A 24,469-nucleotide genomic window follows, 5' to 3' on the forward strand; every position below is an offset into this window, starting at 1 on the left:
TCAGATTTGAACCCAAAGGGAAGGTGGGATATAAATACTTTAACAAAAAAAAAAAAACTTTGCACAGTGGGTTGATAGAATGGGGGCAGGTTCCACCCCAATGACTCCCACATAAGCTATGAAACTAACTTTAAAAAAAAAAAACCAACCTTTTTGTAGTTTGACTATTAAACTCAGCACAACCACTTGCATATTTCACTACAATACCTATTCATGTTCAGATAAAACAGAGGCAACATGAATTACATTACTTGGTTAGTACAGTAGGAAAAACCTGTCATCAGTTATCTGTTAAAATGTTTAATAATAATAATATAATAATAATAAACTTTAATTTGTATCCCGCCCTCCCCGCCGAAGCAGGCTCAGGGCGGCTAACAAGACATGGTTTCCCATGATTTACATAAGACAATTTTAAAATACAATTGATACATACATTTAAAAACAGTTACATAAGGTTAAAACTACATAAAAGTTAAGACTACCATAAATTAAGGTGCTATTCAGTAGATATATTCTGCTTCTACTTAAGGCAGCTTACAGATCACAGTTTAAAAGCAAAACAAATAGCCCTGCCTCTCTTATCATAAACGTGGACATGAATGACTATCGTGAAGTCATCTTTATTTCTGAACTAGCACAGCCATTATATTTTGCAGGGCCAGTATTTCGTTGCTGCTTCGTCATGTTTTTACAGCTGGTCTGGACTGCACTTTTGTTGCTGTTTGGCTGGCTGCTGTTTTGTTATTTGATGTGCCGTTTTACTTATATCAAGAGCAGCCTTGTTTTGGAAAGGCAACAAAGATATGTGAGATGTTGGGAGGGGGGTGCACGCAGACAAATACTCATATGTGCCTCTATACCTAGCAAATAACCAAGGGAGAAGGAGATTAAAATCAAGCAAAAAAGACAAAAGAGTACTCACTCCTTCTGTCCCACCTCTGCACTGTTACCAGATATGTCAGAACCCAGAGAAAGGCCAGTTGGAGACTGTCTACCAGGAAAGCCAGACATTGAGAAGCTTTGGGAAAGCGACAATCCATAAGGTTCAAAATTCAGAGCTGCAAATACAGATTATATACCCATCAAAACAGATCACAAGACAATTACAGAAAAGAAACAATTTATCGTCAATTTATTTACTTCAATTTCTAGCCCGCCTTCCTCTGCACAGTGTCAAGTTCTGTGCAGCATTCATTAATTACACCTCTTTGATGTAAATCAAATTAGGCTTCATTTAATGATAAGCATGTTCACAGCAAGGGCTGATCTTGCTAAAACTGACCTCCACCGGTCAGGCTACATCTTTATACTTTACTGTGACTGTTAATTACGTAGGTATTTAGGTGCACAAATTCTGGCAGGCAATTACAGTAATTCAAAGATAGACACTCTCCCACTTCCTCCCACAATTCAGACAGTACTCTTAAAAATCAAGAGTTAACAGTCCCTAACCAGACAGATAGCAGGTGACTTTTACTGCTCCAGAAAGAACGCATGTTGCTGGCTAGGGCAGAGAGATTACTCAGAACAATGTTACAAAGAATGTGGGCATACAGACAGAGTCAAAGCAAAAGCGTGAGAATACAAAATACATGAAAATGCAGTTTACATGATAACATGGGAAGAGCCAGATCTTGACACACAGCAGAGCTCAGGGTGGGTTACGACAATAAATATAAAAAAAATAAATTTAGGGCAATTAAAATAATCACACAAGATTAAAACCTATACAAATCATCAAGTAATCCAATTCACAAGATGGCAGTCAGGCACAAATCAGCAAGTGTTCCCTATAAAGTGTGTATGTAGATAATAATAAATCTTGGGTAACTGGGCAAGGAGCAGCAAAGCAAATAATGTAAAGCATACAGCTCAATGAACAACACAAGCCAGGGTAAGAGAGGCCAATGTAAGCAATCTGCCACCTCAGCCATATGGCTGGCGGAACATCTACATTTTACAGGCCCTGTGGAGCTTTCAAAAGCCCTGCAGGGCCCTGATCTCACTTGGGAGAGCGTTCCACCAGGCAGGAGCCAGAGCTGAAAAGGCTAAGCAGACATCCTTTGGGCCGGAGACCACCAGATATTTATTTCTTTCTTTCTCAGATTTATATCCCACCCTCCCCACTGAAGCAGGCTCAGGGCAGCTAACAACAGTCCAACTAAAACAATAAAACAGTAGATAAACAATTAAAATTTTAACAATTAATTAATACTAATTAAATAATATTAAAACAGTTTAAAAACAATTTTGGTGCTAGTTTTGATTTCATTAAGTTCAGCGATGTTGGGCATCTGCATTATACTAGAATTCAGCTAAAGGCAAGTTGCAATAGGGCTGCTTTACAGGCCTTGTGGAACTGAACAAGGTCCCGCAAGGCCCTTACTTCTTCTGGAAGTTGGTTCCACCAGTGGGGGGGCCACAATTGAGAAGGCTCTTCTCTGGTAGCCTTCAGTCTCGCCTCCCTCAGCCCGGGGATTGACAATAAATTCTGCGATCCAGATCTAAGACCCTCTGGGGAACATGAGATCTAAAGAGCATAAAGCTCTTTGGGGGACATATAGGGAGAGAAGGTCCTGCAGATATCTTGGTCCCAGACCTCACAGAGCTCTGAAGGTTAACACCATAACCTTGAACTTGATCCAGTATTCCACTGGGAGCCAATGCAGCCAACAGAGTACTTGTTGCACGTGGGTTTTCAATGGTGGTCCCACTAAGGACATGCACTGCTGCATTTCGGACCAGGTGAAGTTTCCAGGTCAGTCTCAAGGGCAGCTCCCCCCACCATAGAGTGAGTTACAGTAGTCCAATCAGGAGGTGATCATTGCATAGATCATTGTAGCTAAGTCATGGGGAGAGAGATAGGGACTCTGCTGCCTGTGTCCTGATGGCATACCTACAGAACAGTTTGCATTCAGCACCCCACCAATAACACAGCCTGTATGGTGTAGCGGTTAAAGTGTCAGACTAGGATCTGGGAGACACAGGTTTGAATCCTCACTCTGCCACAGAAGCTGGCGAGGGTAACCTTGCGCCAGTTTAATCTACTTCACAGTAGGTTGAAATGGAGGAAAGGAGAATGATGTCAGCCACTTTGGGATCCCCACTGCGGGGAGAGAGTATAAATGAAATAAAATATAATAAAACACAAATAATCTCTGTGCCATGGCATTGTTTTCAGAATCATGATACCTACAATGGTGAAGTCATAACTACTCTGAATTTTTTATTTAGGCAACAATGTCTATATTTGATGGGCATATATCAAAATTAATTCAGTATTATGATGACTCACAGAGTAGAATTAAGTACATCTTGCATATAACAAATTAAATTCCTTCAACCACCCTGTGAAGAACCATTTAATAACCGAAGCAGTGTCAGATAATCTGCTCACTCAGTATTCTGATAAATGCAGATGGCGATCTTATGGTAGATGCAGACGGTAGTCTTATGTGTTAAGTGAGAAAAGGTACGTTTGTATTTTGTAACGTATGAACGTGTGTGCACTTTCTACTGCAGGTACATAAAGGGGAAATACACATACACACACACGTCTGCTCACAAAAGCTCTTACCCTGCCACAAATTCCGTTGGTCTTTAAGGTGCTACTGGATCCTTACTCTTTTCTACTGCTACAGACAGACTAACAACACAGCTACCCATTCGATCAGAATTACAAAAGTCTGTAATTGCAGTACAAAATTCACACAACCATTCATAAAAAGGCTCACATTGCAGTGAAAATAATAAACAGACCGCAACCACAATAATAATAGAACAAAGCATCTTTGGTACAGTTACCATTTTTTCTGGATCCCCCAGGCAGTTAAACTGCTTAGACCCCACAAATATCCTTTCCATAGCATTTGCTACTACCTAAAGATTTAAAAATCCCTCTCATGGATTGCTGCCTTGATGTGGCGAGAGGGCTTGCGCGGTTCAATGAGGCTGCAGGGCATGCCATGCAGGGGCACCCAAGATGGACAGGCCACAGCTGAGAACCCAGACTAAATGTGATCCACTGGAGAAGGAAATATCAAACCACTCCAGTATCCTTGCCAAGAAAACCCCATGAACAGTAACAAAAGGCTAAAAGATATGGTGCTGGAGGATGAGCCCCTCAGGTCTGAAGGTGCCCAATATGCTACTGGGGAAGAGCGGAGGGCAACTCCAAGTAACCACAGAAAGAGTGAAGCGGCTGGGCCAACGCCAAAAGGACGCTCAGCTGTGGATGTGTCTGATGGTGAAAGAACAGTCCGATGCTGCAAAGAACAATACTGCATCGGAACGTGGAATGTAAGATCTATGAATCAAGGTAAGCTGGATGTAGTCAAACAAGGGATGGCAAGACTGAACATCGACATTCTGGGAATTAGTGAACTAAAATGGATGGGAATGGGTGAATTTAACTCAGAGAATCACTATATCTATTATTGTGGCCAAGAGTCCCGTAGAAGAAATGGTGTAGCCTTTATAGTTAACAAGAGAGTGAGGAAGGCAGTAATGGGATACAATCTCAAAAATGATAGAATGATCTTGGTTCGTATCCAAGGCAAATCATTCAGTATCACAGTAATCCAAGTCTATGCCCCAGCCACTGATGCAGAAGAGGCTGAAGTGGACCAATTCTATGAAGATCTACAACACCTTCTAGAATTAACACCAAAAAAAGTTTCCTCTTCATCATAGGGGACTGGAACCCCAAAGTAGGAAGTCAAAAGGTAATCAGAACAACTGACAAGTTTGGTCTCGAAGAACAAAATGAAGCCGGGCAAAGGCTAATAGAGTTTTGTCAAGAGAACAAGCTGGTCATAGTGAACACCCTCTTCCAACAACCTAAAAGGCAACTCTACACGTGGACATCACCTGATGGGCAACACAGAAATCAGATTGATTATATACTCTGCAGTCAAAGATGGAGAAGCACCTTACAATCAGCAAAAACAAGACCTGGAATTGACTGCAGCTCAGATCATGAGCTACTCATTCAAAATTCAGGCTTAAACTGAAGAAAACTGGGGAAGCCATCAGGCCATTCAGGTTTGACCTTGATCACATCCCTTATGAATATACAGTGGAGGTGAATAGGTTTAAGGAACTAGAGTTGATAGACAGAGTGCCGAAAGAACTATGGACAGAGGTTTGTGACATTGTACAGAAAGCAGCAATCAGTACCATCCCAAAGAAAAAGAAATGCAAGAAAGTAAAGTGGCTGTCTGATGAGGCTTTACAAATAGCTGAGGAAAGCGAAAGGCAAAGGTGAAAAGGAAAAATTCACCCAACTGAATGCAGATTTCCAGAGAACAGCAAGGAGAGATAAGGAGGCCTCATTGAAAGAACAATGCAAAGCAATAGAGGAAAATAATAGAATGGGAAGGACAAGAAATCTCTTCAAGAAAATTGGAGAAATCAAGGGAATGTTTCATGCAAAGAAGGTCATGATAAAGGACAAAAATGGTAGGGACCTAACAGAAGCAGAAGAGATCAGGAAGAGGTGGCAAGAATACACAGACAAATTATACAAGAAGGATCTTAATGTCCTTGACAACCATGACAGTGAAATCGATGACCTTGAGCCAGACATCCTGGAGAGCGAAGTCAAATGGGCCTTAGAAAGCATTACTAACAACAAAGCGAGCGGAGATAAAGGTATCCCAGTTGAGCAATTCAAAGTCCTAAAAGATAATGCTGTTAAAGTGATGCATACATTATGTCAACAAACTTGGAAAATGCAACAGTGGCCACAGGATTGGAAAAGGTCAGTTTATATTCCAATCCCAAAGAAGGGTAATGCCAAGGAATGTTCAAACTATCGCACCATTGCACTCATTTCACATGCCAGCAAGGTCATGTTAAAGAGCCTACAAGCTAGGCTTCACCAGTACGTAGATCAGGAACTACCAGAAGTTCAAGCTGGGTTTCAGAGAGGTAGAGGAATTAGAGATCAAATTACCAACATTCGCTGGATTATGGAGAAAGCACAGGAGTATCAGAAAAATGTCTATTTCTGTTTCATTGACTATGCTAAAGCCTTTGATTGTGTGGATCACAATAAACTGTGGCAAGTCCTTAAAGAGATAGTACCAGACCACCTCACATGTCTCCTGAGAAACCTGCATAAGGGTCAAGAAGCAATGGTCAGAACGGGATATGGAACAACTGATTGGTTTCGAATAGGAAAAGGAGCTCGACAAGGATGTATATTGTCACCCTGCTTATTTGATTTATATGCCTGGATGGGGCAGAAGCAGGAATTAAGATTGCTGGGGAAAACATCAACAACCTCAGATGTGCAGATGATACTACTCTAGTGGCAGAAAGTGAGGAGGACCTAAAGAACCTCTTGTTGAGGGTGAAAGAGGAGAGCACAAAAGTAGGCTTGAAACTCAACATCAAAAAAACTAAGATCATGGCATCCAGCCCCATCACACCATAGCAAATAGAAGGGGAGGACATGGAGGTAGTGACAGACTTCACATTTCTGGGATGCAAGATCACTGTAGATGGTGACTGTAGCCATGAACTTAAAAGACGTTTGCTCCTTGGGAGGCGAACCTGGGCAATATAATGAGAAGTAGAGACATCACCCTGCCAACAAAAGTCCGTACGGTCAAGGCAATGGTTTTCCCAGTGGTAGTGAGAGCTGGACCATGGGGAAGGCCAAGCGCAGAAGAATAGATGCTTTTGAGCTGTGGTGCTGGAGAAGAATCTTGAGAGTCCCTTGGACCGCAAGAAGATCAAATAAGGGAAATCAACCCAGACTGTTCCCTGGAAGGTCAGATGCTGAGGCTGAAGCGCAAATACTTTGGCCACCAAATGAGAAGGAAGCAGCATTCCCTGGAGAAGACCCTGATGCTGGGAAAGACAGAAGGCAAAAGAAGAAGGAGACGGCAAAAGATGAGATGGCTGGACAGTGTTACTGATTTAACAAACACAAATTTGAGCAGACTTCGGAGGATGGTGGAAGACTGGAGGGCCTGGCGTGCCTTTGTCCATGGGGTCGCAAAGAGTTGGACTCGACTGCAACTGAACAACAACAACAAAAGATTTTAGGTATGTTTCTAAGCCAACCAATAATTCACCTTCCGTGTGAACGTGTAAAATATTGATCCCACCCTCTACCTTTCTTTCTCAGCTAGTAAAGTGTTTAGTAAGTAGCGAGCTCACACAGGAAATAACGCAGAGGAAACACTCACCTTTTTCCTGGGACAGCCGCTCCTCCTGTCTTTGGTGACGAGGTTTATATGGTGCTGCGCCTCGGCCAAGTCCTTCAGCTACAAACCCATCTAAGAAAGACAAGGAAGCATCTACCTATATTGAATTAGAGCAACAGTTTGAAATCGGATTAAAGTATAAAGCACTTCAGGTGAATAACACCCTGCCATATAAAAACCCAACCTGCTGCTGTCCAGCAACTCTTGTGCTGGTTACATCCCATGCTGAAGTTTCTTTCCCATGAGAACACTTAGCTAGTTGAACATTCATTTTAATGATTCACACAAATAAAGCATCAATTTGAGCAGAAGAGGAGACTGGATTCATACCTCACTCTTCACTACCCAAGAGAGTCTCAGAGCATCTTACAATCTTCTTTTCATTTCCCCTCCCGACACCAGACACCCTGTGATAAGTTAGAGCTCTCTGAGAGAATTCTCCAAGAACTGCTCTTGAGCAGAACAGCTCTGAGTTATGACTGACCCAAGCTCACTCCAGCAGTTGCATGTGGAGGAGTGGGAAATCACACCCCATTCTCCCAGATAAGAGTCCGCATTCACCTTTATTTATTATGAGTGCCATATAAAACTAAACCAGAGTGTGCATCTCCTGTTTCTTGTGGGCACGCTGCACAACATGCTTATTGATGAAGACATTCTGGGCATGGAACAGGGGTCACTGGGGGTGGTGGCAAGGGAGGTACTTGTGAATTTCCTGCATTGTGCAAGGGGTTGGACTAGATGACCCTGGAAGTCCCTTCCAACTCTCTGCACATCTAACACACTTGAAAGTTCAGCTGAGGTTGGAACAAAGGACTAGCTAGCAGCATGTTGTCTCTGGCTGAAACTAAACACATCAACGCTGACCAGTAGATTGTCTTCCCTTAAGTCTAGCCATTGGAGATCTTGGAGAAGCAAAGGCTGTGCATCTCTTTACAAAGAATGAATATCTCTAGGCATCTTTTCTTCCAAAGGATGTGAAGTTTAAATGTGGTGCTTTCATCTCTCAAAAATATTTGTTTTAAAATACTCGATTCTGCAGGGCTCAGTGATAAAACAAATAAAAAAGGTACTGTTAACTCACCACAATATCCTCACAGCTGGCGTCCGTTGGAAACAACTTCCTCATTGATTCTCTATCCTCACATAGGTTTTTCAGCTCAAAAGCATATTGCCTCATGCAGGTGTCCAAGGAAGTACTGAGGTCCGTTATCAGTTCATCAACAGTTTTAGAACACGTCGTACGAGAGGTTATTTTAGTGACAGCAGCCATAACCCAGGCTTTGGTTTCGGAGGTAGCATTACTCTTAAGTATCCTGTGCAAATTTGCCAAGACAACCTCAGGATCAACGTTTTTCATAAGGCAAGAGTATTCTCCCAGCACCTGTCGCAAGGAAATTGTTAAGACATCATGGTCAGTTTATAATCACAGTTTTGAAAATAATTCACACACACCCAACCCAAAGGTTGTCACTGGCATCTGAAAAGCAAAGAGGAAGCAAGTTCGGAAGTACAAAGCAATCTCCGAGAAGTTCCAGAAAATACAGCTGAGAAATAGAACAACCTGAATTTAAGAACATAAGAACATAAGAGAAGCCATGTTGGATCAGGCCAATGGCCCATGCAGTCCAACACTCTGTGTCACACAGTGGCAAAAAATTTTATATATACACACACACTGTGGCTAATAGCCACTGATGGACCTCTGCTCCATATTTTTATCTAAACCCCTCTTGAAGGTGGCTATGCTTGTGGCCGCCACCACCTCCTGTGGCAGTGAATTCCACATGTTAATCACTCTTTGGGTGAAGAAGTACTTCCTTTTATCTGTTTTAACCCGGCTGCTCAGCAATTTCATCGAATGCCCACGAGTTCTTGTATTGTGAGAAAGGGAGAAAAGTACTTCTTTCTCTACTTTCTCCATCTCATGCGTTATCTTGTAAACCTCTATTGTGTCACCCCGCAGTCGACGTTTCTCCAAGCTAAAGAGTCCCAAGCGTTTCAACCTTTCTTCATAGGGAAAGTGTTCCAGCCCTTTAATCATTCTAGAATGCATAACAAAGTTATGCCTTAAAGAAAACAATGAGCCAGCTAGCATGTATGTAACTAAATTCCAATAGTTCTTTATCAGTTATTACACACACTGAATACCACATTGGACAGGGAGAAAGCAAAATGAGGTTTCTGATTTCAAAATCTTCCTGATCAGTTCTCAGGTTTAGAGTTTAACCTGGAATAAATGGGATTCAGTTGAGAATATTCAACCTTCTCAAGCACGGCTGAATACAACTGTAATTTTTAAAAAAACAGCAGTCACTACAAAACAAGATGGAGAGGCATGTCAGCCTGCCTGTAGCAGCAGAAAACAGCAAGACTCCAGTATCGCCTTAAAGACTAACAAAATTTGTGGCAGGGTGTGAGCTTTAGGCATAGATTTTGTTGGTCTTTTAAGATGTTACTGGAATCTTGCTTTTTTCTACTGCCATAAACACAAACACTTTAATATAAAACAGGGAATACCCCAGATTCTTATTACAATCCACAAACCCTTGCTTCGGAAAGCAGATTGCTGCCTTTCAAGCATCTTAAAAATGCAACAGTATATACGGTTACTATATTTTGAAAAGCAAAAAAGAGGACGTATTTCTTTACTGCAAACAAGTGATCATTATGACAAATCTCATTTTATATACTCCTACTATTTAAGCTGTGATCATTGCTACTAACTAGGAATACTCTTCCAACCTCAAAAGAGGACATTTTCATCAGTTTTCTAAAAAAAAAAACCAGCCCAAAAGAGGACAGGCACCAAAAAAAGCGGACATCTGTTAACCCTAACAGTATAAATACTTTAATAAGTATTGCTTGAGTTGTTATGGTAGCTGAGACCAACAAGTGCTTAACTATCCCATCGAAAAACAGCAGGATTTAACAAAGTACCACTCTGGGGCTGAAACATGTGGCTTCCTGAAAGCCACAACACAACATTACTCTCCTGTCACGTAAGTGCATGGATCCCAAAAGCTGCATTAAGAAGAAAAAGACTGTAGATTTATACCCCACCCTTCTCTCTGAAGCAGAGAGGCTTACAATCTCCTATATCTTCTCCCCCCCACAAAGACACCCTGTGAGATGGGTGGGGCTGAGAAGACTCTCACAGCAGCTGCTTTTTCAAGGACAACCTCTGCCAGAGCTATGGCTGACCTAAGGCCATTTCAGCAGGTGTAAGTGGAGGAGTGGGGAATCAAACCCAGTTCTCCCAGATAAGAGTCCACGCACTTAACCACTACACCAAACTGGCAGCATCTTAGGCATGAACATTTACTCACAAGCTTGAGCTCTCAGTTTTGGAAAATAGTCACTTCTTTGCATTCCTCTGTTCAAAGTCTGAACTTCCTGTGCTGCCGAGCTCACATGTCCCTTTCTAACATGTGCCTTTTCTTACCCAACTCATCACTTGAAGAAACTTCTGGGGGTAAACCGCCTTCTCATCCTGCAGCAACGCAAGGTAAGACTGGACAGCATGAAGCCGTAGCTGGCTATCTTCCTTTTCATCCTCGAATCCTATGAAGCATGTAACAATTATCTTTTAAGTAGTATGGGGGTAGGGGGGAGTTGCTGTTTAAATAAACAAATGGTGCTATTAACAAAATACCCAAGCCCTCTTTTTCCTATTAGAGTGTGGTTATGTTTCCCCTACCTTCAGCAAGGAGTCTCAAGAAGCTGTTGGGGATCTCTGGGTGCATTTTATCCCCTCCTACAGAAAAGACTGCATTCATAGTGCGAATGAACCATTCGTTGTCAGGAGCATATGTGATGGGAATGTTAAGGGAAAGTACATCAACTCCAAGCCCCATTATAAGCCATTTCCTCTTGCAGTTTTAAAGTATAAAGATCCTAATGGACTAATCAGGGAAACTATTATTAGAATTACCTTTAGGCAGCCAAATGCATAAATGGTTTTTCCAGACCCCAACAGAGAAGAAGATGATGATGATAATGGATTTATATCCCACCCTGCACTCTGAATCTCAGAGTCTCAGAGCGGTCACAATCTCCTTTACCTCCCCACCCCCCGCCACAAGACACCCTGTGAGGTGGGTGGAACTGAGAGAGCTCTTACAGCAGCTGCCCTTTCAAGGACAACTCTTACGAAAGCTATGGCTGACCCAAGGCCATTCCAGCAGCTGCAAGTGGAGGAACGGGGACTCAAATCCGGTTCTCCCAGATAAGAATCCGTGCACTTAACCACTACAACAAACTGCTCTTCAGCACCTAACAGTAGCTTCAAGTAAAGGAATTTTAAGGCCTGTGAGGGCAAAGTTGATTTTAAATGCTGCTGCAGAAATACGACAATGCAAAATAAGCATGTATGTAATCATTCCCAAACATGTAAAAAAAGGATATTTTTCAGCTAATTCTGCTATTTTGCCAACTATGTTGATGATGGTGTATTCCTCCTTGCTTTGGGTCAAATAGTCAAGCATCTTCTGAACGATGACAGCGACATTCTGCCCATTGGTTATCCTATATAGAAGTTCCAAAGTCTGAAGGAGAAGGCAGGCTGAATTTACATATTTCTTTATTTCATCTGTACCCTGCTCTCCTCCCAGTGGGAACTCAATGTGGCTGATATTGTTCTCCTCTCCTCCATATCATCCTCAAAAGAGCCTTGTGAGGTAGGCTAGGCTGAGAGTACATGACTGTCCCAAGATTACTCAGCATCCTTCCATCCTTCCAGAGTGGTGATTCATACCTGGGTCTCTCAGATCCTCATCTGATATTGCAACCGCTAGACCACTCTGGCTCACCAGATGGTTTAGTGGCCTCAAGCAAAAACTGCAATGACATAACTGCAGGCAGTACTCAGGCACAACCTAGCAGCTGTACAAAGCAGCAACAGCCTTTACACATCAGGTGCTTTAAGAATGAGTTACCTGTGTTATAAACTGCACCTCTATTTTGTGATTGTGTGCCATAAGCAGGCTAGCACATTCATTAAGCAGTCGCAGGTGGCTGCCTGGAGCGCTGAGCTGGGGAGAGGGCCCTCCTACCTTCCGTTGCCCCTAAGCGGGTGGAAATAGTCCGCTTGGAAGCAGCAGCGAGGCTCCCGGTCTCAGCATGTGTGCTGCCGCTGCTGGCTGTCGTTCTGCCTCTCAGGGCAAGCATGCTGACAATAGGAGTCTCGCTGCTACTGCGCTCATCCTTGCCAGTGCCGGCAGCAGGGCTTCGCCTGGGGCACTGGCCTTGGGCTGGCACCCTAGCACCTCCGCTGGTCATAAGTACCACACTCGCACAAAGGAAAATTACAAATATCAATTTTCGACATGATTTCTGTCTTCAGACATAACAGGAATGGCTCCCACCTACAGTAGTGTTTGAGGAAGTACTGATGGGCATAAGCGTAACTGAGAAATGCGCCGTGCCATGAGAGGTGCAATATAACAGGCATCTTACGTGGAATCGGAGCAGCTCATTTTGCAAATGATTTAGCCTCGGGGGCAGAGCAACCCTGTTCATTTGGATTAGAAAACAAAAAATCCTTATTTGTTCCTTTAGTAATCTTCTCAAATATTTTGTAGGGTTTCTGAAATTAAGAATTTGGGATGCTAGCATGGCTAAAACCTCAGACCTCTTATTTTTGCTGAATCTCATCCTACGATATAGAGAGCTTTAGGATCCAGGCTTTTATGGAGAGAAAAATTCATGCAGGGTTCTGCAGCTGCCTGTTCACTTCTATGCAACGAGCATCAAAGACTAGACTAAAGCCAGACACCATAACCAGGGCTTTTTTTGAGCAGAAACGCACAGGAACACAATTCTGGCTGGTTTGGCATCAGGGGATGTGGCCTAATATGCAAATGAGTTCTGCTGGGCTTTTTCTACATAAAAAAAGCCGTGACCATAACCTTTTATTTCTGCATGGGCCTCAGTACACACAGTGTCCCACCTTTTCAGCAGTGGATCCCAGTTCACAAACACACACATTTTCTTGACATGCAGGGATGAGCCGCTTCTACTGAAATGAGTGCAGAAGCTTTTAGCAAACGTTCCCCTGGCAAATGCCTCAACTTCCCAAACAAACAAAGATCTACATTAGTAGATCCAGGTGAGCAGTCTTGCAATGCAATCCTAAGCAGAGTTATAGCCTTCTAAGCCCACTGATTTCAATGGACAAGAAAAGCGTAGTTCTGTTTAGGAGATACTCACTGTTACAAGACTGCTAAGTGCTAACATAAAGATAGTACTGTTTCTTTCCATCAAGAGCTATGGATGAGCAATATGTTCACAAAGCATTAAATACAGAAATCTCTCAAATGTGAGGCATTTGTATCTTCAAAGTATAATACTGCCATAAGCTCAGTTAAAGGGAGGAGAATTAAAGGAGAATACCAACTTGAAGTTATGGCTGAAGGCAGAGCTGGATTAACAATTATGCCAAGGAGGTACTGGTCTATAGGCCCTCATGCCTTTAGGGGCCCCAGGCCAGCTTTCCCTCCCTATTTTTCCCCTGCCTGCAGCCCTCCCAGCCTGCACACGCAGCCAGCAACTAAGCTGCTCTTTGCCCCACTTGTCTGGTGCGGCTGCTGCTGGCGTTGTTGCCAAGTGTGCCTCTCTCTGCCTTTCCTCTGCAGCTTAGTAAAAGGGGCTTTTAAGAAGGTGCCTGCAGGCTGCAGTGGGGGTCGTGGAGTGGGCACAGACGCTGAGATAATTTGCCAGGGCCCCCCTAAGATTTCAACTGCCTAGGGGCCTCTACAGGGTTTAATCCGGCACTGGCTGAAGAGGTATGGGGGTAGTTCTAATTCAGCTTACCTCTCTTTTAATAATAGGGTCAGGATGATCCAGGCACTCAATGATCGTCATTTGGTGCTGCAGAGCCAGGTTCGGATCCTGCTGCACAACATATGTTAGGGCCTTTAAACCTAAAAGGGGAAGTGGGGGAATTAGCACCAAGTTAGGTGAATTATTGTCAGCATCAAGTACCCTAACTGGGCTGTGATAAATCGAAGAACTTACCCAAGTATTTCAAGTTAATTTTTGGAGACAGGACAAATTTTCCAATACACTTGGCAGCCTTCTCAAGTAGATCAGATTTAGGGTGTATTGTATAAACAGTCTGGACACATTCAAACAAGATTGCTGGGGGAGGAGGGGAAGGAAGAAAACTGGTAAATGGGATTGTCAAGGCTTTCAAGGTTCATTCAAGCAACAGCTATGCCCCTTGTTAAGGTACTTCTGAATGCACTGTGTTAGCTTTACGTCTACCTGACTGTGCCCCAGCTGTATCAGGTCCCTCTTCTGTGTCTTTCCTTTCATCATGCTAAACCAGATCCTAACATGGCACCTGTGGGCACCATGGCACCTAGCCAACACCTCTCCTGAAGCTCACCAAGTGTTCTTAGAAAGTGGCTGGGGTTTTCATCCAGCAGGCCTTTTGATCAACTACTGAAGATCTGATTGGCTGTTGCAGGTATTTCAGAAGTTGCTTCAGCAACAGCTGCCCTCACAGCACAAGTATCTTCACTGTGTTACTCTCCGGGTGCGCACACAAGAAAATATTTTAAAACCATATGTTCATTTTTTAAAAGGATCCTGTTAAACAGAACTGCTGCCTGAAATACTGGAGAGTTACAGCTGGGGTCGTGCATAACCTCCGTCTGTGACACTGCGGTGGCCATCTTGTTGTCGGCCCTGCCTCCATTTTGTACTTCCACCCACCACCTTGTGTCAAAATTCCAAAAGTGCCCACAGGTTCTAAAAGACTGGGGACTTCTGTGCTAAACTGAAGCAAACCAACATTGCTTTCCTATTACCTACCCCAAGGCCAGCTCTATTTACCTTACTAGCAACACAGGCAAAAGAACACACATGAAACTGACTTAGTACTGTCTACTCAGACTGGCAACAGCTCTCCAGGGTCTAAAGCAATGTCTTTCACATCACCAGATTACCTGATCCTTTCAAGTGAAGACGCTGGGGACTGAACCTGGGACTTTGTGCATTCTGAGCATTCAAAGCAGATGCTCCAGCACTGAGCCATGGCCCTTCCCTCAGACTTGTTAATAATGCTGCAAGAACTAATTAATAAGGCAGCAAGCTTATGAAAAAGGATGGGCTGGGGAAATCAACACTGGACGATTCATCGGGTGGACAGCTTTGAAGAGAACCCCACATTTCTCAGGATGAAGCTCATCCCTTTTAAACAGAATCCGTATAAAACAACTTGATTCACAGCAAAGTGCAATATATTTAGAGTGCTGAAAACTTTGCTTATACCAGTATAAAACTCTGGAGAAGTTCAGAGGCCTTTATATGCTGCACATACCTAATTTGTACTTCCTAAATTACACTGCCCAGAAGAAACCTCTGTGTATGACAAGTTAACATTCAAGCCCTAAACTTTTGCTTACTGTATAAAGTCTGCTTACTGGGCATTAGTGTCAGCACTCACAACACTGAAGAAGCACCACAGATACTTGTCTGCCAGACCTGGAACACAACTTATTGTGGATGTATAACTTTCAAGTGTTAACAGCATCCAGTAAAACAAGTTCAGCTGTTCTTGGCTATTTCTTGAACTTCTCTATGACGTTTACACTGACTGACTTTTGTGTTTGCTAAACTGCACTGTCGTTATTGCATATATACCCTGCCTTTTTTTCATCATGGTTCTTACAGTGGGATCTGACCATATAGGCTTATGATTTAAAAGGATGCTTTTCCAAAGCCAGCAAGTTACATTTTCTAAATATAAGGAGAAAAATGTGCTCACCTACCATATGTAATGTTGTGATTTATCTCTGCTCTTCTTAAAGATTCATCCAAAACATCATACATTAATTCACTGGTTCTGTAAAAAAAAAAATGGAAATGTTCAGTGTGACCTTGGGACAGTCACAAGTTTTCTCAGAGCTGTTCTCTCAAGAACAGTTCTCTCTGAGCTCTCTAAACCCCACCAACCTCACAGTGTCTGTTGTGGGGAGGGGAAAGGAGACTGTAAACTGCTCTAAGACTCTGGGTGCTTTTACATGGTGACTGTTAAGTGGATTTTGCCATTCATGCACAATAAAAAGCCAGATGCAAAGTGTGTTATTTAGTGTGTGTGAACACACCCTCTAAGCAACGAGCAGGGTATAAATCCAATTTCTTCTTCTTCAAAATTGCAAGGGTTTAATGGTAGTTCTTAGGGTGCATACATATTACATGGCTTTGTTTTCACTGTACAGAATTCTGAATTTTTAGCTGGAATTCTAAATTACAACTGTTGAGACCAGAAACTTTCTTAGGTTCCTTTCTGCTTGTTGCTTATTAAGACATTAGAATGATCTCATTTGTTTTCATTAGTGACTAATACTCATAATATAAAGGTGCTTTTATATGATTGAGATTTCAAGGTTGCTGCATGTGAAGGAATGGGGAATCAAACTGAGTTCACCCAGATTAGAGTCCACGCTCTTAACTACTACACCAAACTGGCTCTCCAAATTTTGACTTTGGATGGTGATGTTTCTTCCCCAACATCCCTGAAGATTCTTGAGCTTTGCAACTAGAGCTACAAACCAAGCATGCCCAAGGAACAGCGCTGATCCAATGTGCTCCCTGCAAATGGATGCTCATGCTGAAAACACTCAAAGCAAATAAGAGATAGTTTACCTTGGATCATCTTTTCCAAGCAGCCCCAGTATTCTTAAAAGCTGAATTTGTAGCCAAGGTGCTGGTACACTGTGATAATTGAAGTCTATGGGGAGCTTTCCTTCCACCACCTGCTTTAGAATAGCTACGAAACTGCTTGTCAGGTCTTTGTATCCAGACGCATTCTCCTACAGGAAAGATGGGGAAAGGGGATTCTCATTTTACACAATGTCCTACCCAAAACATACACAATATTTTATATGCAATTCTATACAAAGCATACATAACAAAAGCAATTGCTATTACCGTAATTTTTCAGTTCCTGAGTTTGCATGTACAAGTTAAAAGAAGAAGATATTGGATTTATATCCCGCCCTATACTCTGAATCTCAGAGTCTCAGAGCAGTCACAATCTCCTTTACCCCCCCCCTCCCACCAACAGACACCCTGTGAGGTAGGTGAGGCTAAGAGAGCTCTTACAGTAGCTGCCCTTTCAAGAGCTATGGCTGACCCAAGGCCATTCCAGCAGCTGCAAATGGAGGAGTGGGGAATCAAACCTGGTTCTCCCAGGTAAGAGTCCGCACACTTCACCACTACACCAAACTGGCTCTCAGGTCCCTTCCCTCCCAGTTTTCAACACACAACTCACACAAACACAAACTATGAATCTGGGGGTTTTACGCAGAGGTTTAATTGGTAATGTTTTAATTATGGTGTGTAAGCCACCTTGAACCAAAAGAAAAGGCAGGGTGTAAATATTTTAATACATCTTTTTTAAAAAAATGTCAGAGTATCCACAAACACACCACAAATAAGATTAGACAGTTAATGCACAAAGCATCAAAGTTCAGCAAAAAAATACTTCATTGCTATCATATACTGTCTGTTATTTCAATTCTTTCCCCCCCCCCTATCCGTTTCATTAAAGTTATAAACAAGCTGACACACTCATACTTTAGTTGCTTTAAGAATCCCACCTTCACCATCTGGAGATAAATGTGCAATGAGGCAGCCATAACTCCCACATCCCTGTCACAAAGTGCTTTTCGGAATTTGTTATGGATGTGCTGGACTTGGTTGGGAGCAATAAGGTAGAACTTGTATAGTGCTTGAACAGCTTTCCTTCGAATGATTTCCCTAAAAGTCAAACACAAATTACCTTAGTAAACTTCGCTATTATGAATTAAATATACTAAACCTATTACTAGGGTTGCCAGGTTTTTGTTGGGAAATACCTAGAGATTAGAGGGGTGGAGCCTGAGGAAAGGGAGGGACTTCAGCAGGATACAATGCCACAGAGTCCACCCTCCAAAGCAGCCATTTTCTCTAGGGGAGTTGATCTTGGACATCTGAAGAGCAACTGGTCAAGATTGGCAACCCTAAAGGCTTCCCAGAATTCCCTTTCTAAATACCAATTCTTACTTTGAATGCTGGAGCTTGTCTTCCACTAGCGGAAGGACAGCAGGAATCATTTCCCTTGGAAATATCTGACTTGCCACAGTAAGAGCCATGCATACTTCCATGAGGTTAGTGCTCTGCAAATCCTGCCAGGGACATGAAAACAAAACTGTTATTTCTCTTCCCTGTATTCTAACACGAGTTAATGATGCATAATGCTAGAGAGATCTGCTCATTCAGAGATTCATACTGTCTTTCGTGAGTCAAAATTGGATATTTAGACTAAAAACACAGATAAGTAACTCTGCCTGCCTCACTTCCTCCCTATACCCAAGAAAACAGATGCCCTTTATAAAAAAGAAGAAGCAAGTCTGTGTAACACATGTACGCATTGTGCAGGAAAAACATGACTGACCAAAAACCTTATTTTCATTCTCTCACTCATCCCAGATTTAATGTTTCATTTTTTTATATATTATGTTAATTTAGAACCAGATCTCCTCCAACATTAATCAAAGCATCACAATAAGGTAGACAAATTATCTCTTTGTCAAACTTTATTTTCTTGAAGGACATCTAGGTAATATGATCTTGCCTAGTTGAGGAAGTTTACTACTCAGACAACAGTACACAACATCCTCTATATAAAATACTTCATGTATCTAAATTAAAACATACATAGAAAAGAACAAAATCTTTCCATATTCAAGCACTATCCAATGTTCTCCCATATCCAACACAAACCACTGTAATTCTTTGACTTATTTACCATTTGTAATTTTCAAAAAAACAACCAACCAAATAAGCCTAGGTCACAGTCCCTGATCTTTTGCAGCTTTCATCTGTTCTGAAAGATTCTCCACTCCCATAAACTCCTATATTTTATTCATTCATACTTTACAGATGCAGGCTATTTTTGAATTCAATCTATTTTCAGTCACTGAATGGGACTGATGCTTTGCAAAAATACTTTAAATGCAACGTACTTATTTTATTTATTTTATCAGATTTATATCCCGCCCTCCTCTAACGGGCTCAGGGCGGCTGACAACAGTTAAAAACCACATAGAATACTAAAAACAATATACAATAAAATCAATTCTACACATTTTAACCGTAAAATCCAAGATGCACGTTGGTGTTTCTCAATATCTATATTTGTCCAGTGGGACTGTCAGTGCTGTGGACATTTGCTACCTCCCCTTAACTATTGAAGGCAAGCTTAAATAGTTACAGGCCCAGCGGAACTGTGGCACGTCCCACAGGGCCCTGATGTTTTCGGGGAGGGCATTCCCACAGGGCGGGGGCTTAGCTAAAAGAATCCAAAAAAGTCTTAAATTTATTGATATCGATCTTGAAGGTCCTTATGACCACAAGAGGACTCTCAAAAGCAAAATACATAATTTAAGATTTCACTTGAAATTTCTAGAAAATATCAATTAAACCATGTGTTTCATTAAGATCCCAGATGCTAAACAAGATTTTATTTTAAAATGCACATGCAATGCTCTGAGTTACACTTAAAAACAATACACTCAGGCCCAAAGTCAGTGTGATGTTTACCTCCAAACCTCCCATTAAACTGTACCTTCACTACGGTGTTCACAAGCAAAAGCAACAGTTCATGATTCTCATGGAGAAATAAAGAAACTGCCAGGTAACCTAGAAAAGGAAGGAAAAATGAATTATTGCAGTCCAAACTCTCTTTAATCCATCAGGGATAGGCTTGCCAATCCCCAGGTCCCAGTGGGGGCTCTTCCACTTTCCCAGGCTCCTTCCCGCCCCCAGTCAGCTGGCCGGCAGAGGAAAGCGTGCCCCCATAGCCACCATGTGACTTTCCACCTCCGGGGGCTTAAGTCCTCTTGGGATGGTGTGTCTGTGTTACTTTGAAGAAGCTGTTAGCAACTCGTGAGTAGATGCCAATCCCTTGTTTCAGAGTCACCAGAAACGGGGGCGGGGGGGGGAGGAAATGTCTGCTGGGCATTTCATTATTCCCTATGTGGAGATCGATTCTCATAAGGTATAATGAGGAATTGATCTGGAGGTATCGGAGGCTCTGGGGGGGCTGTTTTTTGAGGTAGAGGCACCAAATTTTCGGTATAGCATCTAGTGCCTCTCCCCAAAATATCCCCCAAGTTTCAAAAGTGTCAAAAGAAGGTGCCCCTATTCTTCATTATTTCCTATGGAAGGAAGGCATTTAAAAAGGTGTGCTGTCCCTTTAAATGTGATGGCCAGAACTCCCTTGGAGTTCAATTATGCTTGTCACACCCTTGCTCCTGGCATCAACTTCAATGTCTCCTGGCTCCACCCCCAAAGTCTCCTGGCTCCACCCCCAAAGTCCCCAGATATTTCTTGAATTGGACTTGGCAACCCTAATCAGGGAGCAGGAAAAAGGCATTTAAAAATAAATTGCTTGTTCAAAGTGTGAGTTAAAACTTTAGTAGGTCAGAATCTAACTTATGAGAACCAGCAAATTTACCAGCTGTGAAAGAACGGATTCAAGAACTAGTACAGACTGGCAGGGAGTAATTGTATCAAACAAGTACTGACTAAATAAAGCAGTGCTCCATCTAGCCCAGTTTCCTGCTACATTTCAGTGAAACATAAGAACATAAGACCAGTCATGTTGGATCAACCCATCTAGTCCAATACTGTGTGTCACATACTGGCCAAAACCCAGGTGCCATCAGGAGGTCCACCAGCAGAGCCAGAACTCCAGAAGCCCTCCCCATTGCCCCCCAAGCACCAAGAATACAGAGAATCACTGCCCTAGACTCATAGCATGATCAAAATCTTGAGCGCTAGGTAAAACATTTTGTAAGAGGCACCTCAATTTGGCGCCATAAACTCTAGTTTACTTAGCTTCTGCATACATCCAGCTCTGAATGAAAAAAAAACCCAAGCCTACATGCCTACTTTCTTGTGCAGCCTCCTGACATGCAATGATTTCAGTTACATACCAACTCTTTTTTCAAAAAGGTTTCCTTGCTGGGCCAGCTTGATAGCGTGGATGTATCCAAACGAGGCCTCATAGCCCAGCATTTCACAATAAATAAGCCTCACCATGCATTCCTTCATCAGCCTCTGAAAGAAAGGAAATGAAGTACTATAAACATTTTGGTTCACAGTGCGGCACAGACCATCTAACTCTATGAGTCCGAACCAGCCTTGCAAATCACTCCACAGAAGTTTACTCACCCCAGAATATTGGTGTTAACTGTACATAACTTGGCTATTTATTTAAAGCAGCCTAGCATTTCTAACCAAAGTGGTGAAAATATTAAAATGCATAACCTTAAAACCTTAAAAAACACCAAAAAGTATAAGAGTTATGACACACCAGCCTGAAAAACGCAACATAGAATAGGCCTGGGGCAATTCTTAGTTGTTAAAGGCAAGGATGGCCAAACTGTGGCTCGGGAGCCACATGTCCCTCTTTCACAGGTATTGTATGGCTCTCCAAGCCAAGCTGGCTGGCAGCTTGGCGAATGCATTTAAAGGTAAAGTTGCTTTCTTTCTCCTCTCCCTCCTCTCTCTCCCATCTATTTGCCTTCCTTCCATCTCTTAAACACCTGATGTTCATGTTTTGTGGCTATTAAACATCAACAAAACAACGAAAGTCAAGCAGCACTTTAAAGACTAACAAAATTTGTGAGTAACAAAATTTTGTGACTCACTGCTCACTTTTTCAAATACAGCTAGAATCTTTCTCTTAATCCTGACTAATTAGTAGAGGGCAGAGTTTTGGTGCCTTGCTTCTTCAGGAGCCAAGCAAGGCAATTTGCGGCCTGTGGCTCACTCCAGCAGCTCTGCAAGTGGTTTTGCAGGGATTTCCAACTCTGCTGCCTGGGTTCACCTCCCCCAAATCTCCCTCCAAGGAGGTCCCATGATTGGCAGCAGCTCTCCAGGATCTCAATTGGAGAACTTTCATGTCACCTACTGCCTACTTCTTTTAACAGGAGATGTTGTAGGTTGAACCTGGGACCTTCTGCATGCTGAGCAGATGGTCTACCACTGAGCCACAGCCCCTCCCCTGAATCCTCATTGTGAAGAAACCCCAGTAGCAGAATGCTTGAAGATAGAAATCAACTATACAGAGAGCTATCTTTTAAAGGGAAAAAGGAGAGGTCCCCTGTGCAAGCACCAGTCGTTTCCGACTCCGTGGTGATGCTGCTTTCACAACATTTTCATTGCAGACATTTTACGGGGTGGTTTGCCATTGCCTTCCCCAGTTATCTACACTTTCCCCCCAGCAGAAATCACTGTGACTGAAGCAGCAGGCAAAAGGCAAACGGACTCGACGAAGATGAGACCAGAAGAACAACATTTGTCTGGTTTTTAAACAAAAGGAGAGGCACACAGAAAGGCATACAGGTGGGAAGAGACAACCAAAGGACCTCCTTTAAGGAAAATCTCAGGAGCTCTCTGAATCTACTGCTCTCTCAGGTGGAGACAAGAAAAAGAATGAGGGTGGGCTCCTCCAAGTGTAATCAATTTCCTTCCTCCAGGAATTGTGGGACGAGGAACTCAAGCATATCACAGCATCCTACTCCCCTTGAGAGAGAACTCAGTTTCACTTTTAGAACTTACCACTGATGTAGTGGGTGCAGAAACTGTTGCTTTCAAGCTGCTTAATTCCTGTTGGATTAATTTTTCTTCCTCCTAAAAAAATTAATTAAAAAGAGGCATTCCATAAAATATACTGGGCAAACTAGCAAAAATGGCATCCTGTCACATCAGGCAAATATTTTTCCTGCATATTATAACTTCTCTGCACCATGGTCTTCTGATGCACAGAATTATACTGAACTGCTACATACAATTCCACTGAATGTTTTAAAAGAGCCCCATGGCGCAGAGTGTTAAAGCTGCAGTACTGCAGTCCTAAGCTCTGCTCATGACCTGAGTTCGGTCCCCGGCGGAAGCTGGCTTTTCAAGTAGCTGGCTCGAGGTTGACTCAGCCTTCCATTCTTCCGAGGTGGGTCAAATGAGTCCCCAGCTTGCTGGGGGGAAAGTGTAGATGACTGGGGAAGGCAATGGCAAACCACCCCGTAAAACGTCTGCAGTGAAAACATTGCGAAAGCAACATCACCCCAGAGTCAGAAACGACTGGTGCTTGCACAGGGGACCTCTCCTTTTTCCCTTTAAAAGATAGGAATCAACTATACAGAGAGCTATCTTCAAGCATTCTGCTACTGGGGTTTCTCCACAATGATGATGAAGGTGACATGAAAGTTCTCCAATTGAGATCCTGGAGAGCTGCTGCCAGCCTGAGATCCTGGAAAGCCGCTGCCAGACTCTGAAGAATCAACAGTCTGATTCAATATATGGCAGCCTTGTGTTCACCACACTGCACAAGGCAGGCTTTTGGCTGAAGCAGGCGGGTGTCCTCACACCATCTAATCGGCCTCCCTGCACTGACTACATTGACTACCATCCTGACAACCAGGGACCAGGCCGACACTGTTGATAATTGACATCCAAGACACCTATGATTCCTGTGTCTCAATCTGTGAATTATGTTTATACCACCGACACCGCCTTATTTCAGTTTTATTTCATGGTTTTAATTTTAACTGTTTTATTGTGCGATTTTAACTGTTTTATTGTGTTGTAATCCGCCCTGACCCCATCTTGGGAAAGGAGGGGGGGAGACTATAAATCACAAAATAAAAAAATAAAATAGTTGTATTGTTAGCCTGTGGCCACAAACTAAAACCAGAATCCAGCAGCATCTACAAGAAACTTCATTCCAGCATAAGTTAAGTCAGGCTGCTTTCATCAGATGCACAAAAGTTACATCCATTCGGCTACTGCCCCTCTGTGCATGACACCTAAACCAATCATACCTGCTATTGTCATCTGCCCGCTAATGTCATTTGGCATCTGAAATCACTGCACTTTCCAATGCATAGGACAGGTGGACTAACATTCCAGCTGTATCTGAAGAAGTGAGCAGTGACTCAGGAAAGCTCCTACCCTGCAACAAATTACCTGTCTTTAAGGTGCTCCTGGACTCTTATCCATTTTGCTTAGGCACTCCTATTGAAGGCTACAAGAGGATGCTAAAAAGGCAACCAGCTTCACAGAAATTTATTCTGGCCTCCAACTGCATAAGGTTTGCAAGGTACCCCAGCCTCCTGCATTTGGGAGGTCCTCCAGTTCCAATCCGTGTACTGTGGTGGTTAGAGTGGCAGGGCAGGATTTGGGAGACCCAG

General features: G+C 42.7%; 1 protein-coding gene across 1 annotated transcript in view; it reads right to left on the bottom strand.

The window, feature by feature from the left end:
* The window catches only part of AP4E1 (adaptor related protein complex 4 subunit epsilon 1), a 31,614-nt gene that overhangs the window by 6,180 nt on the left and 965 nt on the right, over positions 1-24,469 (bottom strand). The window contains exons 2-16 of the mRNA XM_060260176.1: positions 22,842-22,913; positions 21,212-21,335; positions 19,840-19,913; positions 18,276-18,397; positions 17,831-17,990; positions 16,875-17,041; positions 15,998-16,071; positions 14,238-14,360; positions 14,034-14,143; positions 11,628-11,767; positions 10,921-11,033; positions 10,666-10,784; positions 8,305-8,604; positions 7,203-7,317; positions 926-1,061 (exon numbers count right to left, since the gene is read on the bottom strand). Of these exons, the coding sequence (XP_060116159.1) occupies positions 926-1,061; positions 7,203-7,317; positions 8,305-8,604; positions 10,666-10,784; positions 10,921-11,033; positions 11,628-11,767; positions 14,034-14,143; positions 14,238-14,360; positions 15,998-16,071; positions 16,875-17,041; positions 17,831-17,990; positions 18,276-18,397; positions 19,840-19,913; positions 21,212-21,335; positions 22,842-22,913 (1,949 nt within the window). The remainder of the gene's footprint in view (positions 1-925; positions 1,062-7,202; positions 7,318-8,304; positions 8,605-10,665; positions 10,785-10,920; positions 11,034-11,627; positions 11,768-14,033; positions 14,144-14,237; positions 14,361-15,997; positions 16,072-16,874; positions 17,042-17,830; positions 17,991-18,275; positions 18,398-19,839; positions 19,914-21,211; positions 21,336-22,841; positions 22,914-24,469) is intronic.

The sequence above is a fragment of the Heteronotia binoei genome, chromosome 19, assembly GCF_032191835.1.
Source record: "Heteronotia binoei isolate CCM8104 ecotype False Entrance Well chromosome 19, APGP_CSIRO_Hbin_v1, whole genome shotgun sequence".
Lineage (NCBI taxonomy): Eukaryota > Metazoa > Chordata > Lepidosauria > Squamata > Gekkonidae > Heteronotia > Heteronotia binoei.